The 20,248-nt window shown below is 39.9% G+C and overlaps 1 protein-coding gene across 4 annotated transcripts; it reads right to left on the reverse strand.

Moving 5' to 3' along the window:
* Positions 1-686: 686 nt before the first annotated feature.
* Positions 687-15,525, reverse strand: ppfibp2a (PPFIA binding protein 2a). 4 transcript variants are annotated; one of them, XM_085908156.1, is made up of 22 exons: positions 14,993-15,525; positions 13,533-13,619; positions 12,729-12,842; positions 11,145-11,276; positions 8,768-8,950; positions 8,084-8,176; positions 7,529-7,640; positions 7,317-7,378; positions 6,646-6,724; positions 6,408-6,532; positions 6,254-6,318; positions 6,109-6,169; positions 4,692-4,803; positions 4,146-4,260; positions 3,792-3,920; positions 3,487-3,637; positions 3,113-3,224; positions 2,967-3,055; positions 2,774-2,896; positions 2,119-2,244; positions 1,846-2,034; positions 687-1,677 (listed from the first exon to the last, which is right to left on the reverse strand). In XM_085908156.1, exons 1-22 carry the CDS (start codon positions 15,038-15,040, stop codon positions 1,453-1,455), a joined length of 2,532 nt encoding a protein of 843 aa, XP_085764282.1. In that variant the 5' UTR covers positions 15,041-15,525; the 3' UTR covers positions 687-1,452. The 4 variants fall into 4 exon arrangements, with proteins under 4 accessions (XP_085764282.1, XP_085764283.1, XP_085764285.1 ...); XM_085908157.1 differs by lacking the exon at positions 8,768-8,950 and having other exon boundaries at positions 689-1,677; positions 14,993-15,524; XM_085908159.1 differs by lacking the exons at positions 12,729-12,842; positions 13,533-13,619; positions 14,993-15,525 and adding an exon at positions 12,245-12,337 and having other exon boundaries at positions 690-1,677.
* Positions 15,526-20,248: the final 4,723 nt, after the last annotated feature.

A 20,248-nucleotide genomic window follows, 5' to 3' on the forward strand; every position in this document is an offset into this window, starting at 1 on the left:
TGATGCCTTTATTTTAACTAAGACACACTAAACAAAAGTGTATAAATATATAGAGTAAAAGTACCATGAGGGACACTGTTTCAATCCAAACAAAATCATCAAATGAGACGGTTCATTGCTTGGCTTTATGACGGGAAGTGGATTCACGGTCAACACTGACATCTGCTGATGGTAGAATGTACATGATAAATATTGTACTGACTGAAATCAAGATGACGTCAAACTTTTTCCACTTAACATAATTAAGTACTGAAGTACATAGCAATTAAAATGGCATGACAATGTCAAGAGTGACACAGTGCAGGTTGCACGTAAGTTATTCTCTCTTCCGAGTGTCGTTTTGGTCCCTAGAAATCTCAAGTTGTCAAGAGTTGCACAGCAATTTTTTCAATGTCTCATTTGTGTTATTTCTCATATAATTGGTGGCGCAATGCAAAAGCAAGCCAAAATAAGCTTTCTTGAGTCAGCGTGTTTTTGCAACATATGTCACTCTGTCAATTTACAAACACGCATACACGCTAATGTTAGTCTAAGGAGGAAGAAAAATGCCCCGACTCTTCCCTGGAGACTACATAGCTGTCTTTGGCAATGACTGACAAGGACTCTTAAACAGGTAGCGGCTGGGGGAGCAAGGCAGACGATGTCAGCGTGTCCGCTGCAGTTGTGATGTGATGATTTATGACTCCTACTTCAATTATTACTACTAGATATGTTTTTCTTTGGAAATGTTGCACCTGGGGCAACAGCACATTTGAAGGACTAGTTTCTCTTCCTGTTACTGTAATGGCCAGGTGTAAAATCCAACAATTTAAACAATTTAAAATCCAATAAATTTTAAAAAAGGCTATTGAAAAAAAATAAAAAAAATAAAAATAAAAAAATCTCTTTTGCTCCAATGCTGCAGTCTTGTGCCGTATTGACCTTGCATTGTTAATATATTGTAATCAACACTCACAGCCACAACTAACACTAATTGGAACCAATAAAACAACAGAGCAATAATTTATTATTTACAACAGTACATGGATGAAAGTACACAAGGAGAAATATCGGTTCTGAGGTAAATACTTTTTTCTTCTCAAAATATTTTGGTAAGGCCTTTAAAGCGTTAGTTATATGGGAATTAAGGCAAAGCTTCTTGGGTAGTAACAAGCCGGTGTTTGCATTTGTCATTTTGAAAAAGCCATGTTCACAAATGTCCGATGCAAAAGTGCTCCGTGAACTCATTTGTAGAATATGAATAAAGCATCATATCTAAAGATATACATCCACACCTTCAAAAGGATCTTAAAGCATATGGAATATTTGGAAAAAACGTAAAAGGAATGCACTTTTCACTTTACACATTCATTTCATAGATAATATATTCATAGATTTTGTGATTCATAAATACATGATTGTCCAGCAATGCAATTTGGGGGATTTCTTGTGAAGCTAACCACTATGATTCTCTTAGCAATTGTTTGTGTTAGTCCGCCATGACTTGCCCTCGTCGTGCTCGAGCTTCTTGGGTTGTCTGTCCAAGTTGGGACTGATACCCTTGAGTGCTGCGGAGTGCGTCCTTGAAATCCCGTTCACAGTCAGCAATCCACCCTCTACAGGGCAGATGTAGTCTGCAGATTCGTCGGGTTTCCTCTTCCTAAGGTGACTAAACTGGGTGAAGCCAAGTTTCTTGGGCTGTAATAAACACATTTTAGATCAATTTCTTATAGAATATACAGTATTATGTGGAATTCCTGATTTACTAAATAATATGGTCACACTGTCAAGACAATTATGAAAAATTATCATATGATAAGACACAGGTTCGATTATGTAATTGTTTCTTTTTACTTTGACCCTTACCTTCACTTTAGATGTAGTCGTGAGGGGCACATGGCCTGTAGCATTGCCATACTCTCTCTTCTCCTGTGTGGCCTGAGTCCCCACCAGGGTAGAGAAGGCTGTGGCTAAATGGCGACGGAGCAATGTTTTCTGCGGGGGAATATTTAGGAGCAAGGCCAAAGTCTCTGCGCTGAAGCGAGGCTCCAAGATCTACAATAATGGATATTGTCAAGTGTGTTTTATTTCACTAAATTTGATCCTCCATGCCTGCGTCATAAAATAAGAATTACTCACAATTAGTCCACCGTGGACACCACTGCCCCGTAGATTAGGTGCATACTCTGCAAGGTCAACTGCTCGAAGCCACTCCATCACCCGGTGGTTTGACCACTGCACTACCTCAGAAGGGGAAGGTTGTTTCTGAAGGACAATAACAAGAGATACTTCAGGTTTTGTAGAATACGCACTTGTTTTTCATCGTATGCAAGAAAAGCAAACTTAGAAAGCAAGTGGCAAGATTATACCTAAACGTGAAAAGAATATCTCCCCTACAGCTTCCATTCTTTTTGAAGATTTTTCAATCAGATGTTAAAACATGTTTGTGGTGTCACCCTCAATAATGTCCAGAGGTTAGCGGGCCTACTTTATAATTGCTGTCACATTTCATCCCAAAAGGTATGACAGAGTTGAGGTCATGCTGGCTACCACAAAGCTCTTACTGATATATGTAAATGTATAGCTGCTGTCAGAAGTAGCAATAATAGAAATGTATTTGTCGCCATCTTGTGGGCTATTGCTGTCATGTCCACTGAGAAAGATGCAGCACAAGTTATGAAACGTGGAGAAATCACTTAACACCTTGCATGGTTCTTTAAATTGAGATTCATACATACAAATTTGACAACACATACTATAATAATAACACATTCCATAATTAGAACATGCTTACGTCTTCCCCAGGCCTGCGTCTGAGGCAGTGAGGGTTGAACTTGTTAGCATGGAGGACATGGATGGCACATTTGATGCTGAGATGATGAAGTTGACTTGTCACCTTTAGGCTCAAGAGGTCATTCTAGGAAATTTGAAAAGGCATCATGAGCTCGAATGTTCAAATTGGGAATTGAGCGTTCACCATGACTTACCACTGTGAGGTATTGTATCATGCGGCCGTCCACACGGGCTTCATGGAACTGGTCTTTATACTGAGGCAAGCCGATATCATCCAGCCATCCTATGAGAGTCAAGTGTAAGTGTCAAGTTTTGCCTTTTGAGTTTAGATAAGACTTACGGGTGACCCAGATATGATCCAGCTCCGATGACTTCTCTGTCGTTTTATTGGTGAATGCCTTCAATGCCAACTGCAGTTTCTTCCTGTGCAGAGGATGCTTCATTCCCATCTCCTGAGGTTAAAAAGAACATTTCATTCTCATGTTTTTAGTGTTTGGATTCTTATTAATGTAGAAACTCTTTAACTACTAATTATATGAATAATTGCTGTCTCCACAATGTACTGTGTGAGTGTGTGGTGTGTGTTTGTTGTGATGAAGGGTAACATCAGCACAACCATGATTTTAGTTGAAACTGCCTCAAGGTTATTTTAGTTTTGTCATCTCAAGGCAATTATTTTAGTCATCTGGGTTTTTTTTTTTTTTCCGTTCTAACCTTTTCAAGATCCTGAGGCGTGGCAGAAAGTAGCGTCTGGCCACATTCAACCCACTGCCTTGTGAGGTTGACGTAGTGGCCCAGCCCATAGTCCTCCAACCAGCCACACACCTGCTCCTTGCTCCACTGGCTGAACGGGAGATTCATGTCGCTGGCAGAGAAATAGGAGCAATTCAGCACATTAATTACAATTTGAAATAACAAGTACTGTAGAGTACTTCATTTAAAAAAAATATGACAATGTTTGGGTTTATTTTAAACAACAAAAAGTATCCACTCATGGCTCTTATGTTGCGGACACTTACCGTACAGAGGCAGGAGATTCCGGGGTACGGGTCAGTCTCGGTCCCGCTGTTGCTCGGAACCCGCCTCTTCTAAAAGGACCAGTATCTGGATCCTCTGCATTGCTTCCTCCAGAATTTGTTCTTCGAAGTCTAAGTAGTGAAGAATGTTAAAATTCTAAATTGGAGTGATATGAGCTGCTTTTACGGACTTCGTTGGATGATCCAACGAATGAATGAAATTACAATCTCACTTTGGCCTATTTAACTGACACACATTAAAAAACTGTCCCTGTCTGATATGAGCTGCTCGAATCATTATCACTTGATGAATAATTATTTTCCCATATGTACGTGTTACACATTTGCCACACCCACTTTCCCCAAAGTCTCCTGAGGCTCCGGTTTGTCTTCATGTATTCCGGCGACCCCACATTTCTCTGGCCTGGTGGGCTGTTTGTCCCGGGGCTGTTCTTTGCTTTCTCTGACTTTGCTGAAAAAAAGTTATAAAATATATCAGCATGAATCATGATTAATGCAATTTTGTAATAGTATACCGTATTGCAATTTGAGGACTAATAATGGCTACAGGTTTGTACTACATTAACTGTACTATATATACAAAGCTCATGTTTTGAATCTAAAGTGTATGTTTTATTTTTGTAAGCAGGAATATCAATTGGGGTGAGTTATAATGGTCAGTGGTGGGTGGAGCTGGGCTATGTGCGGTCATCAGAAAAGAGGAAAGGGTGTGTTTGCTTAGGGAGATAAAAAAAAAGAAAAAGTATCCATTCCCTGATTCTTCCCAGTCTGAAGTCCCTGCAATTACTGAAGATCAAAAGTAGTAGTCCCTCTGGTTACAGGGGAGCGGCTTGCTCTGAATATAAGTTCTGTCTGGTAATATAATATTGTTAATATATTTACTTTGGCTTGAGTCTCCGTCTTCACTGTCATCTGGAGAGCGTTCACTTTGGAGCTCCGTGCCGCTCTCTGTAGAGGACGAGCGGACAGGCAGCATTGGACTCCTGGTATCCCTCTGTTTCAAGTCCCCACCCAAGATACAAACAAATGGTTAACTGACACGACATATCTAATTGCACTAGATGTGCACATGCTATGCGGTCATAAGCAACAGACGTGAAATTCATCCGTCATATATATATATTTTTTTTTAACTTATGTGACTTCTAACCCCTGGCTAAATGGGAAACTAGTAATTAGTGTCAAGGACATAAGATGAAGAATTTGACCTTTTGTGTCAGTACTGAAACTATATCAAACTGATTTGGGATCATAGTTTGTGGCATACTACAGTATATCCAGTTGAACTATTCCAAACATTTTTAGAACAATGACCCTCATTTATTTGCTGAATGTGGCAGGGCTCGGTCCCTATTTGCTGCAAATAGCGCTGTTTGGAGTGGATATGGTTCTATGAAAGTATGTTCACTACTGTTACGGGAAGTGATAATGACACAAATACAAAAACATGAGCGCCAAACCCCTGCTTCACAGCCTCCACTCTTTTGGGAATACTTTCAACCAGATGTTGCAGTGTGTTTGTGGGAATTTTTGTCCATCCAGAACAACATTTTGTGCGGTCAAGGGTCACTAAGGGTCTGACTCCCACTCGTGAATATTTAGTTTGATGACATCATCGTAAAATGATCGGAACAGCAGATGGTTGGGGACTCTGGGTGGGTCATTCAGGCACTTAGCCATTGAAAAAGAACAAACCAACTCCTTGAGTTTAAAGATACTCAGCCCAGTTGAGTATATTTGTGTATCCGGCATTGGACCAGAAATAGATTCATGCTGGAACAGAAAAGGGCATAGTTGAGACTGTTCCTGATTTACCAATCCGCCTCGGACAAATTAGGGTGGAAGGGTGGAATCATTGCTACTGTTTTGGACTCTATTCTCACTCAAACTATTTCTCAAAATTGCAGTTATTCCCTTTCCGCCAGTCCAGAGTGTAATCCATGGAACCCGACTGATTATGCCGATCCTTGAGCACTGGCGGAGCTAGGATTTGTTCTTTGGGGGAACATAGAGGGGGAAAGACAATTCAGGGGGCCCGGAAAACATTTTTCCGGGGTTTTCACAAAAAGCCCCAAATTCTTAAGAAAACACTGATGAATATTTTTTTTTTGTTCCCAATAGAGGAAGGGGAATATGTGGAATTAAAATCGCAAAATACGCAAAGCACAATTTTCTGTGGAAAGAAATTCACAGAAAAAATCTGAAAAGAATCTGTCAATTTTCTGGCCTGACACATGGGGCGGGTATATTGTCCAAAGTTTGTGTATGTGTATGAGAAGTTAAAAAGCAATAGAAATACCTTTTGTGTCTGACCGGGTGATAAATCCGCAATGCTACTTGCTGATGTTTGTGTCTCTGGTCTGAAAAGACATCAGCAACATTATGAGCAGAAAAGTAACGATGCCATAGATTTACTATCATTGGTGTGATACTTCTTGAAATACCTGCAATCACTGTCCTTCTGAGACAAAATTGATGTTTGATGAGAGGAGGCACTATTTGTGGAAACCTAAATCATGTAAAATAAAATCATAAACATTTGCATTCCAAGTTTTTTCTCCTACAAGAAAAAAATGAGGCAGTTTATTTTTTACCCACATCAGACTTGAGATCCTCAGACTTTGCACTGCTAGAATCCGCATTCTTCCTCAGACCTTGCTCCTCTTCCTCACTGCTACTGGAATTTGTCCTCCCATTGGACATTGAATGGCCAGCAGGTGGGGCTACAACAACAAAGTAGAATTTATTTGCTTTGTATTGAGCTTTCCGTATCTCCAATCATGGTTGGCTTTGATTGGAAAAATCATAGTCAACGAGGAGGATGAAGCTTGATTACCTTGCCTTGTGATGTGTGTCAGATCTCTGAATTGCTTGCACTGGTTTAAGAGCAGAGTGAGCTCTTCAATGTGCTGGTCCTACAGAAATAGAAATGAAAGAGTGTTCAAGGTCAACTAAATCCATTAAGATTTTTATCTTAGCATAAGAAACACACAGATGCTGCTTCCTGCTGCCCCTGACCACTAGGCCACACCAATGGCCTTTTCGACATATGGTCGACATGAAAAGAGCATTTGGGGAGGGGACAAACATCGGACCGACTCGGTTGTGGTGAGCAGCTGCAGCGTGTGCCTTTTTTGAAGTGGTGCCCGAGCTTGGCTTCGTCGTGGCTCTCTTACTGCCGCGCTCTCCCAAATTAGGCTTGGCAGATCGAGGCCTACTTAAGTGTGGCTTTGACTGAGTTGGCCTTGGGGCGTGTACGCGTGTGTGTTTTACCAGCCCTGCCACATGTAGACCCACGCCTGCAAGTCTTTAAAGTCCACGATTCCCCACGAAGAAGAATACAAAAGCAATGGTGTCTATAATTGGATGGAGGGTGGTGTCTGTGTTCAACTTTTAGAATGTCTAGCGATGCCTTCCTGGTGATGATCTAGAGTCTGGATTCTAGACTGTATGAGATTACCACATTTTGTTTCATGATTAACAGAGGAATAGAGAAGGCAGAATTACCTTTTCATCATTGGCTGTTTCCAAGGATTTTATGTTGCTTCTAAGTCTTTGCAGCTCTTGGTCTATAATGAAGAGAAATACATTTTACATCATCCAACTTAACATCATTTAAGGTGATGGTTCAGCTACAAGGATTTTATTTAAATTTTTAGGCGATTTGAATACATTTAGCTCTTATCGGTATAACAGCAAAGGCTGGATGTTCTGCTCACCTCTCTCAGTGCTCTCAGTGGCTCGTGGAGGTCTGGCTAAAAGCTGAGTGTGCAAGCTCTCAATCTCAGCATTCTTACCCAGGAGAAGCTGCTGAAGGCTGTTGATTTCCACCTAACAGACCGACAGTTTAAATTCTTAAGTTTACCAGAAGACAAGATGTTCTGCAATCTAGTATGTGTCTACTTGTGTATGTTTCACACACACAAGTCTTCCAGTAACACTAATGAAACACACCAAACAGCCTGAGCTCAATAAGACTGTTGTTAAAAGCATTTAAGGCATTCAGTTTTTAAGTTTGAGCCATTTAACACATGGTATGAATAGTGATAATGGTTTGAGAAAGAAAATCTGTACAAAGAGTGAGAGTGAAAAAAAAAAAATGCAGCAGTAAAGTAAAATGGAGCTGTTACGCATTGCGGGAAGTCATTTCATCTCTTTTTTTCATGGTACACCATATTTAAAATAGTTTTTGAGAAAACATAATTAAATGTGTGCACATAAAATGAGTGACTCACTTAACTGCCTGGCCCAACTGATTATCTTATATATTTTACCTTGCATGCTTTGAGTTTTTTCTCATACTCCAACTTCTCATCTTCCAAATGTTGCACTTTGTCTTTTAGAAGCTTGAGCTCCCGCACCAAACCCTGCAACAAATTGTAAAGCAAATTCATTCAAAAGCTGTTATCGACCAAAACTCGCACCCAGTCACTACTATTGAATCATAATAAAAATACTAAATCTAATACTAAAACAAACAATCAAACCTGCTCGAAAAACTAATTAGAACTCACAACATTTCAAATCAAAACAAAATAAAAGCTATAATGAAAACCAAATCCCAACCTATAAAAACCCTGGTCCTTTTGATCTTTCATCTTAAAAGACATCACAGCAACACTCATTAAAAAAGCCAATAAAAAAGCAACATTGAGCCTTTTCTACTGCAACTCTTTACAAGAATGCTGCAAAACATGCCGGGAACGCATTTATTAGTGAATGAGGCCCATAAAGTTTCTTGATTTATGACCTCTACTGCTGTTCGGTGTGTGTTTGATTCAGTCTGAACTCAAGGATAAACACATCAATGTGAGACAAAGCATGCCGTGCTCAATGTCACAAGTCATGCATCAGACTGTGCGTACGCTCTCGTCGTGGTTGTGTGGCATCTGCTCTGCTTCTGAGCTACTCTCATCAACCCCGTCTGCATCCTCCGAGTCCTCTAGTTTGGGCTTCACCTCTGCTCCCGTGTAACATGAGGGGTTGGCGTCCTCGGGGGACAAGGAGTGGGCGGAGCATGGCGCTGGTGAGCCGTTGTCAGCTGGATTCTCAGAGGCTTTTTTCTCCTGGATCTTGCTATTGATCTCCTTCTGAAATCTACACATCTGCTCCTGCAGCTCACTAATGAAATTCACAACGCTCTGCCGGATGCAGTGTGGGAGAGAGAAAAATTGAAAGAGCGTTTTAGAGGGGAGGAAAGCAAAGGAGATACATTTATCTGTATTTATGTTCATATTACTGTTTGAATGACACATTGTCACATGTCACACCAGGTCTGCTGGTAGAGTTCAGTTATATTTATAAAAAAAAAAATATATATACCTACTCTTGGTAACTACACTGTTCCATTTTTCCTTAAAACTACTTCTTTCTTCAGTCTTGCTTTGTCATTTCGCCAAACCACACAGACTGGCTTTAATCCATTCACCAATGTCCATTTTGTTCTGGTTTAGCGTACGTTATTTTGATTTCCTTTCATTATGTATATTAATTTGATAATTGCACAGCACAGTATGTTGTGGTTAGCATATCTGTCTTGCAGTCAAAATGCTGGGATTTGAGTCTTGGCTAAGGCCTTCTTGGATGAAGTTTGAGTGTTCTCTCCAGGGTCTCGTGCCTCCTCCCACTTTGGAAAAACATCCATTTTAGTTTGTTTGTTGAAATTGTCAAAAGGTGTGAAAACACTGTCATTTTTTTCAATGTAGTTCCTTGTCTGTGTTTACCTTTCAATTGACTGGCAACCAGTCCAGGGTACAGTACTGCTCAGGAGGTGAGGTGCTTCACATAAATACACCTGACTTACTGACTTTTGTGCTGAAGAGTTTGGACAGTGACACATCCACTGTACCACTTGCCCATGTGACAAAACATTCCATTCTGGTGTCATCACATTTTTTCCTCAATGGCATTGCCATCAATGACACTCATTCTTCTAAGGTGGCCCCCAAAAGCCAAAGACAAAGGAAAGCATGCTTGTACCTCCTTTTGTTGCTCACCGAGCTAAGCTATGGTGAATTATTATATGACAAAATCGCCCCATTTTGGCTTGACATATTTTTACAATTTTAAAACAGTGGAAATGAATTACTCGACCAGCGTATCAGCTTTCAAAGCTTCGTCACAAATAGGATGCCCTACTATAGTCACGGGGTTGAATAGTTTCTCCATGTTTTCAAAGAAATGATGCCAGTGAATCGCCTGAGCGGGTTGTAAACAGCACCCAAGTTATGCTGGGACTGTCGACAGAGGAAGTCTCGCATGGGGTCCAGTGTAGAGAATATGACAGATGATCTGAAGCCCCTCCATGGCTAAATTTAACTCGAAGCTTACTTGTTCAAAACTAGAGTGGGGTGGAGGGGCTTCAAGCTGTGTTTGTGTAGTAAAAAGCACATGCAAGTGTTTAAAGAAACTTTTTTTTCCATCCCTCTTGATTCCAAACATATGTTGCAAGGAAACATTCATACAATGAAAGTGCATTGACAAGAAGTGCGGCCCTCAGCTATCATCATCAACTACGCAGTTTTTTCTGCTTCAATGTCAAACACAAGCATTTGAACAAATTGAGTCCCCCCCCCTCAAGAGCTTCCTTTCTTCATAATTACTTTGTGAATATTTGCCAACACACAGAAACAAAATCTTCTGGGCTGTGAAGCCTCACACGTGTTCCTCCGTCCATCATGCCAGCTCTACTATGGCTGAACTCCTTTCACCTGAGGACACAAAGGCCCTTTGACTGGCCATGTTTTGACAGTAACGTTACAGCATTCTGTCTGCCTCTAATTGTACTTCTTCTCAGTTTCATAGCAAAAAGTTCATCCACTGGTAATCCAACACAACAGTCTTAAGCAAATGTGCAATGAAAATGAGAACAAAAATTGAACGTCTAGGATCTTTGTATTCCTGCTACTATGCATCAATTCATGCCAAACTTTTTGTGAATGTTCCTTCCCATCTGTCCAGAGAGTGTTTATGGACTTCCATAAAATCAGCAGCTGACTTCAAGTCCACAGTACGGTACAGGTTCCCGTATGTTGCCTTGTCATTCTTGGCAGACTTGTGCTACAATTTCCAAAGGTTCTCCAAACAGAAGTGTCCCAGGAGATTAAAGCTAAACTCGCTCTTCCTTGAAAATACGGCTCAATAAAAATAGGGTCTAAAGTTCTTTGTCGCACATACGTTTGCAAAAATGTCTACAATTAGGAAGTTCTCAAAACCCAATGACCTCCTTAAGATTCAAAACTAATGAAAATTACAATCTCTCTCGTCCTCACGAACATAACTTTCATTTTCATCAGATATTTTCTTTTCATGAGTGGATGATTTAAAAAGCCCTACCTCTGCTTTATGTTGCCTCTCTTCTCCGGGGCTCTGTTTCTCCTCCATGTCTGTCAGCTTCAGCTTCAGGTAGGACACCTCCCCCTTCAGACTGAGCTTCTGCTGCTCTAAGGTTGTCCTATGCAGGAGCTCCTGTCACAGAGCAGAAAAAAAAAAAAACATGCTGCAAATACAAGTGCAGAATGCATACAGTGCTATGTGACACTCACTTAACAAAGGCGACATTAGGTATGAGGCACAGCAAGTTGAGTTCTGTAATAACAGTGTCCGTGGACAAACCCACTGCTTTCAGGAGGCTAAATATAAACAACGCATGACCACTATTTATAATGCCTATTTCGCAGCTCACTCAAAGTACACAGCGGGATTGGTGGCGAGAAAGCAGGGGGAGGGGGCTCACACATGCAAAAAATTCTGAAAAATAACAGAAAAATGACATAAACTGGTCATTAGGCTGTCAGATTGAACGGCTGCCAATCAAAGCCCATGCTGTGAGTGTCTCAACCTTGAGACCACGCAGGCAGATGGAGTGCTAATTTTGTTCTTTCCAAGCAGGTGTTAAATCATTCAAAGCCAAAAAATATGCATCTGAAGCCCACGTGGACAAGAATATATTTGAAACATTGACTTTGGAAACTACCCGCCTTTCTTTTTCAAGGGCATGTGGAAAATATTAGAGCTTTGTCACCAAGAAGAGATTTACGGCTCAGGTCCAAAGCCTCATAATGACCACGTCCCAGGCAAACCGGTCCTGGCTGCCCTTTGATACACTGCACAGCTCTACACAGTGCATTTTATCATCAACAATGAGACTCGTTCCATGGAATTTTATTATTCGGTAATACCACAGGTTGGCAATGAGAAGAAGAGAGGTACAATCAAATTTGACACACAGTTACCTTCTACTTTAACGCCTGCCTGCAGCGGAGCAAAGTGTGCTTCATGCATAGTCGCAAATAGTTCCCAGGCTCATGACGCTTAAAGGTCATATATCCTTTTCCATGCTGTCTTTACTGGAGTTAAATAAGTTGTACAGATCAAGTCAAAAGCAAATAACTGCAAGTGGAAGATTCTTTCTCTTCAAGAAGTACAACCCCTACCCGGTCTCCCGCCCATTTCGCCACCTTTTTCAGCTTTTCCTCCCTTCTTAAGCCATTAGTCAGGCTTGGCGTTCCTTTCTATTTCACTCTTCTCTGTATTAGAGTGAGAGAGCATGCACAGACTCAGTTTTGGTTAAAGGTTAGGGGTGTGGCTATTCCAACTCTAATCACCTGCCCAGACAGACCAGTTGAGCCTAGCATAAACCAGGGAGAGACTCTGTGACTGACACCGTCTCGGAATGAGTCTGGGCATCCTAAATATTTTGGTTTCCAAGGTAATCCGTAGCTCCATAGAGTGGAATTTTCAACAGGAATGTCTTCCCAGGGAGAAGAGTATATTAACAGACTGAATCTGCAGTAGGGATTTATGAATGACTCATTGGGGTCATCTTGAAGATCATTCATTAGTTAAAGAATGTCTATGGAATAGTTTCTGTTGCGGTAAAAGTCAATCCAAATGAGTGGAAGGAGAGTGCAAGCGTACCTGCTGCAGCATCTCTTTTGTGGCGTTGAGTTTGAGCCGATGCTCCACCACTGAAGTCTGCAGATCACTGATTTTTACCTCCTGAGCTTCCACCTGGTCTGTCAGCACACCCACCTGTGTGTGCATGAGCAAACAAAACACACTGTGGACACTGCAACAGGACACGTGTGTCATCTACTGTGTGAACATACAATGTTCATTTGCGCTGGAATGTCAACCTCTATATTTCATGTAATGACAGAGCAAGCTTGCAAGAGTTCAGTGACCTGAACATTGTTGGAATTGTTTTTAACAAGTTGATTGTAAAACTGAAACGAGGCGGCAGCAGTTTAGACTCCACAATGGCGACCTTGTGTGACTATTGTTTTGAATCATGCAAGCTAAAACACATTCTGTAACGTTCAATTGGAGCTGATTTCCCAGAGGATTGTTGTAGCTGAGAACTAAATAAACAAACAAGGAAACTCTTCCCACACATCAGCAGTACACTGCTTGCTTGCTCGCCTTAACCTGTCTGAGGTATGCACTTATTCAACTGCTCCTAAAACTTACAATCTTTGCACATCACTCTACTGTTGTGTTGTAATAGTGCTAAACCTACACTATAGCGCTTTGTTCCCGCTGCTGGAAAGGAAACGCAGCAGTTATGCAACATTTACAGCCTGACACATTGGACTACCTCTACCCTTTAACCTGCTTTGAGTCAACTCAATCTTACTACGACAAGCAGGTCATTTGTTTAAATAAGATGCAATCTAAAAGTGAAACTAGAAAGAGTAGCAGGCATAAATGGAGTCAACTTACCTGCAATACGAGAGATTCTTTGTCTCCTTCCAGACGTGATAAACGCTCCTGATAAGACTCAGTGTTGTCTGATGACTGGAGGTTTACCTTTGGAACATACGGGTCAAATGTTATTGCATTGATGAAACCGAACTGTTACCCAATAGGTCAAATCTGGTTTTCTTAAATGAGCCTGCAGCAACTTGCAGAAATTTGTACTTGGAGAGCTGCTCCCTGCCTCCGCCTATAAGAGGTTTACTGCCTCTAATCCTATTCAAATTGTTCAATATATTTTATTCCATCTGATTAGCGGGGACTTGGATGAAGCCTCGGGGCTTCCTGTGTATTTAAGGATATTTTTGAGCGATCAATGGCAAGGAATGGATGATTGCAGCCCAATGAGCTACATTTACTCAGAAATGTTCACAAAACCACACTTGTGGAAACATTATGTAGTTTAGCCTTGAGCTTTTGCCAAGAATCCCAAGTGGTTGCAACAGTTTTGTTTGAAACCAAAATAAGGTCTTTAGCAAACTCTTATCCGAGAGGCATTGAAATGTGTGTATTTTATCTTAACATGCATCATTTTAGTAGATATTTTGTGCAGTGTTGTGTAGCCAAAGGCTTTTTCATTCCCAAATGCAAACACGATGTTTATCTTGGTTGCTCATTTTATTTTATTCTACCTTACCTTCAAGGCTGATACACACTACTAAAACCACATTTAGTAACTCATTTCATAATGTTTTTTACTAGGAAAACTCAAGACACCTACACAGTACAGTTAGTGCGCTCACCCTAAAATCTACAAGTCCAACAATACTACACCCAAGTCATACAATTACAGCAAATGGTATTTTTTTTTAAAATGTCTTAGTGCAAATTCAAAATGCTTTGCATGAGAAAACTACTGCTAAAAGGTTAAGAAAACGACAATTGTGTGTTTAAATTCAAACCTCATCTCGGAGAAAACTTGAGTGATGTCATGCAAGATTTTATTTATTTATTTATTTATTTATTTATTTATTTATGTATTTATTTTTATTTATTTATTTTTATTTATTTATTTATTTATATTTATTTATATGTATTTATTTATTTATTGTTATTTTTCTTCTTGCAGAAAGTCCCACTTATTTTTGGTAAAGCAAAATATTTCCGTTTCAAATATAAATGAGTGCTTATGTGAAAAGTTGTCTTCTGTGCCTCCTACCGGCTCTCTATAATTATAACAATGGATGTTGCCGGATGACTAATGACTCCTTAATGACATCATGATGGTTTTGTGTTGACTTGGTAACTTGAAAGTGGCAGGAAATGATTGAAACTCACATGCACATAGATTCATCTTTGTGTGTGGGTGTGTGTGTGTGAGAGAGAGAGAGAGAGACAACAACAGCACAACAACAAAGGAATTACGTAAGTGAGTTTGCAGGCAAGAGTAGCATAAAACGAGGACGTGCACGAGGAAAGTAGCTCACCTTTCTGAGCCAAGCAAAGTGTTTGTAGAAGTCAATGTCATACTCCATTCTACAGGCCCATTGTAGTAGCTTTGGCTCTCAATATTGGCTACTATTAAGAATTTCGTTTGCGGGCTGCATAGACCCAGCAAGAAAAACAAAGTCCAGTGTCATAAGTGAGTCCCAGCGATAAATCCTCACATGGGTGGACTTGTATGCTCCCTCTCGCAGACCATCCACGGTGCTGACAGCACCGAGAGGCCCTCGGCGGTTTTTGAGTCTGGACAGAGATTTTTGAGCTGAGCCTGAATAACTCAAATGATGCCAATTGGCTCGACTCCCTTTTCTTTTCTTTTCCTACCTCTTTTCTACCTCCTCCTCTGAGTTATTTTTCTTCTCTTGCTTTCTCAAAACGACTCAAACTGCCTCTTTATGTACAATAACGCCGCTTTTACTGCTCTCATCTTCTCCGGTCCTTCCTGTGGCTCTTCACTGTGTGTCACGCCGGCCGACGTACCTCCTGGTCTTAAACTAAAGGGGCTCGATGGGGGGAGTTCTCTCCAGCACATGCTCCTCAGATGTGGTGTCGAGCGAAAGTTTATAAAGAAAGAGGAGGAGGAGGAAGGAGGAAGTTTTGCGAGTGTAGAGTTCATAGAAGTTCAAAGCAGAAAATATGGCTACAACTGGCAAGTGAGGCCACTTTTGGAAACACGGCAATTGCTGCAGGAAATTAAGGAAAGAAAATGCAGGTATAAAGATGAAGGGAGAAAAATGGGCTCGCTTGTATTTGAACAGGAACTCTGGTTCTCATTAGGGCCATCATTCACCTAACTCCCTCAGGACTCGCCGGTCCAGATGTTGATGATCAGAAACAAGATATGAGACATCAGAACTACATTTGTCTGCGGTGTTCATGGTTTTATTTGATAGATTTGCTTCTGTACTTGATTATTGAAGTGGATGGGTGTGTGCGCAAACTCACTTTGTCTCGATGTCGTCAAGTTAGTACAGTCTGTGCTACTGCAACGTTCTTCATTGCTTCCTTCGACGTCCTGCAGTGCCCCCAAAATGTCGGTCATCTCAAGAAACTTTAAAAAGGATTTCATGTGTGGTGCAGGCTAAAGGTCTGAGTGTCTAATGACATCAGGGAACTTTAGAGCATTTTATCTTAAGTAAAGGAACATTGGGGGTTCGGGACAGAGTGTAATTTGACCTTTTTCCTTGCATCAATTCCGAGTTCATAAGTAGAGCATTATACACACTCGACACTTCATTAGGCTCAAACTAATAGGAGTTTTTTCAATAAGTCTTTTCAAATGCTCAATTTGGACCAGCGCTGAAATAAAGGTTGACTCTGTTCATTATTGCACTTGTAGCTTACATTAGTGAAGAACTGCACTGCATCATACTTAGAGCTAGCTGTTTCTAGAATGCTGATTAGATTTTGAATCTATACTATAGAATACTGTAATTGATGTGAAAATGTGCCGTACATGTATTTTTACACCATTGCCATCATGTCCTAGGCTTGATTTGTTCACCAAATTCTGTGTTCATGCAATACTAATAATTGTGTGTACAGTTGCATTGCATCACACAGAGAGGTAGTTACAATATTCACGTTACAATGAAAAAAACTCCCAATATGATGCAATGTACTGTATTGTAGTTCTATACGGCATCTACAATGATAACACTAATAACTAAATTGTTTTCATGGTTTTATGTAAAGAGTAAGCAATTTTTACCGGCTCTCTATAATTATAACAATGGATGTTGCCGGATGACTAATGACTCCTTAATGACATCATGATGGTTTTGTGTTGACTTGGTAACTTGAAAGTGGCAGGAAATGATTGAAACTCACATGCACAAGCAAGTACATGCATGCTTATTTACTTTATTTTATTTGCGTTTGAGGGAAAATTGCGGCCTTTTAAGAGCAGTTCCTGAGATTGCCTGTTGGGCGCAATATTGCACAAGAGTGTGGCTTTAACTAGCTGGAAAATAAATGGTGTGCAGTGGAGTTCATTTCCACCTCATGCACCCTCAAATTACAGGTTTAATTTGTGTGTCGCTATAATAACAACGTCTGAGCAAAAAGTGCTTTCACTGATCCGATCCTTAAATTAAATCACACACAGAAAAGGAGATGAGACTTGCCATCACAAGCCTTTGTATCTTCAGTGATAACCTGTTATTAGGCATGTTAGGGTCTCCGCAGTTTGCAAATGGCTGGGCTGCTGCCTTCTATTATTAGAAGTGTGTCTTCTGACCCTCTGCTAGGAGAGAATTTAAACTAACATCTTATAATCAAAAAAAATATATCACCTCTTTGAGAAAGTAGGGTAAGGTGTATGTTCATGGAGATGTCCAATCACAATATTAGGTACATCCCTACAATCTAATGAGATCAATACAAGTGAGAGCTGGATCAAAGATTTTACAATTCTAAAAATAATAATGCAATTGGTATTAGAGAAATATTGATTGAACAATCTATTTACTTTGTATTGAGGTGGCTGTCCTTGAGACTTAATGAGAAGTGTTTTTTTTTATTGTGAGAGAGTAAGCTTTGACAATGGCATAGTGCAGGAAAGTACAACATACATAATATTTTTCAATTAACCTCAACGTAGAGTTCACTTTTATTATTATTATAATTTTTTTTTAAAGAATTCCCAAAATTTGATCCAGCTTTTACATTGTATTCTCTAGCTTGAACATTGATTGGGATCATTGATATTTTTTTACAGCTGTTACCTTCTCAAAGTAAAATCAAATGGAAGTGTGAGATAGAAATTCTTACCTGCAGTATCCATTTGCTCTAAGACGGCAACCAACATGCTGTATGCATTTGAAACCATAGCAACCAATAGTCAGTGAAAGTGGCAGGTCAGAGATGCTCATTTAACAGCTATACTAAGTGGTCACTTTAAGCTGGAGGAAGCGCTTCTCCTCAGACAACTTTACTCTGAGTTCTGAAAGCTGTCAAGGCATCTGACTAACTTGCCACTTGAAATAACACCCTGACTCTCACTTTGGCTTTAAACACTCCTGTCATTCTGCGGCCCAAACCTTAAACCCATTGTTGTTGCTCATATTCCAAATCCAAACCAATTGTCATATTTAGAATAGTTTGGTCGTGTATTTCCTTCAAGTTTAGAATTGTTTGTTTTTGTATGGTTTGTCTTGATTTATGTTGATGTGTGACTTTATTACATAAATGGCATACAAAGTACTTGGAAACGTGGCATCACAGTTTCCACCATGACATTGTTGGAGATAGAAAAATATTTATTTTGTCTATTGTATTTATTTATTTATTTTTGCGATTTATTTTTACATTCTTATGGATCACATATGCAGAGGGAAAACAAACACTAAATAGCCATAATGTAATGCCTTTTATGGGTTTTGGCAACACCACAGGAAAATGCTCTGTGGAACATAAATCAGTTTTATAGAATATTCAAACTGTAATAAAATTATGGATAGCAGCATACGGTGACCATGTGATGATATATGCATTCACACAAGATTTGCTTTACATATGTAATCGCGCCAGTCGTGTAATCTCTCACAGTACACATGCAAAATATGCTTATTAGACGATTTCCAGAAGTATTCAGACAGCACAGTGGTTAGACCAACTTAACAGTTACAGGTGCCAAGCCTATGTAAATGCAAAATGAGTATGCCCCCTCAAGCACTTATTGCAATGAAACAGTGTGAGTGGTGGTCGCTTTTGCATGCATCCTCACACGTGAAACACCTTAAAAACATCAGACAAATTGCCTATTACTGAAGCATAAAACAATGGCCTTTATTTAATTCTGCATAATACAATCAAAGACGGTGATCTAATGGCTGACGTCATTGACTGTGTTTCTTCTTCTTTAGAAGCACATCATAGGAAAAATATGATCTTTTGATTCAATTATTTTACTTTAACATGATTGCTTCAGACTGGAGAAAGCTGCAGCACACGTTAGCAGTGCATATACAATACATAAACCTCATCAACAATTACGTTTGCAGCAAAACGAGAGTACAAACGGGAGAATTAGAAGACGATGAGAACTGCGACACAGACCACAGAAGGAAACGAGGCCATCAGAAGTGAACCGCATGTGGAATTATTTGATCTCCGCTTTCCATGAGGCACTCATGTACATCTGACCACATCTGTAGCGTCTTAACATTGACTATGTCATGGGATGTAAATTTATCCTTGCAAAACATCTCTCCTCTTAAATGTTCAAGGGAAACATTTTCTTTCAATGCTCTTTAGTTAACTACTAAATCATTATTTGTTAGGCACCAGAAGATATGCATCTTATGTGATAATAGTTTTCACATTTGAGAGGTTGTTCTGATTTCTCTGCCACTGTTTTGTGTTTGACTCTACAGCATAAAATCTCAGACAGATAATTATAACACCAAGAAAGATGTTCTGTGAAGAATTACTCTCAACTCTTTTTGCTCAACTTGTTAAAGCTGATGGTTGTCATGTACAGTACTTACTAACGAAAGAGCCGACACATCTCTCGGTTAAAAATTAATAAAACAGTCCATACCAATTCTTTGTACCAGGTTTTTACACGTTATTCTCTCCGAAAACACAGGCAATGGTCCAATCAGTCGCTGGATATTTGGAGAGGCCAAGGTCATGGTTAATAACAAAGCTTGCACGGACGTATAAGGGCCAGATATGTCCACAGCAAAAGGAGACCCTTGATTTTCATATGACGGACATCCATTATTCATGTGGCAATCTGGAATACAAAAGCAGCTATTGAAAGAGGCTTTCATGGAGATCTGGCTTTGATAATTAAAACCAATGTGAGCCAAAAATAATCACAGCCGAGTTGTTGATTGAATTCAAATGTGTGTTCAATAGTCACACCATTTGGTACACTTGCACAATTTCTATGGGGGAACGACTTGAGTTGTTAAATTAGGATTATAAGGTAGTCTTCATTATATTTAAGACCGTTTTCTGATTTTAATTGTTTATCCAGTAATTTGTATTTTTGGGATTGCTTCTGAGTTACCAAAATCATCAGCAAAACCACACTACCTTCGCACCCTCCCAGGTGGAATATAGGTCTTCGATAAATTGTTTGTGAATATGGTCTAAAAGTTTTTCACGTTTTCTTCACATTATGACGAGTGACGTCAATACAGTGTTTATTTACTGTGTTTTCCGGACACATTCGGGTTCGGCTTACAGTCCAGAAACTTCGGAAAATTACATTTTACCGTAGTGAATTA

Source organism: Syngnathus leptorhynchus, chromosome 3 (genome assembly GCF_054491065.1).
Source record: "Syngnathus leptorhynchus isolate UIUO chromosome 3, UIUO_Slep, whole genome shotgun sequence".
Classification (NCBI taxonomy): Eukaryota; Metazoa; Chordata; class Actinopteri; order Syngnathiformes; family Syngnathidae; genus Syngnathus; species Syngnathus leptorhynchus.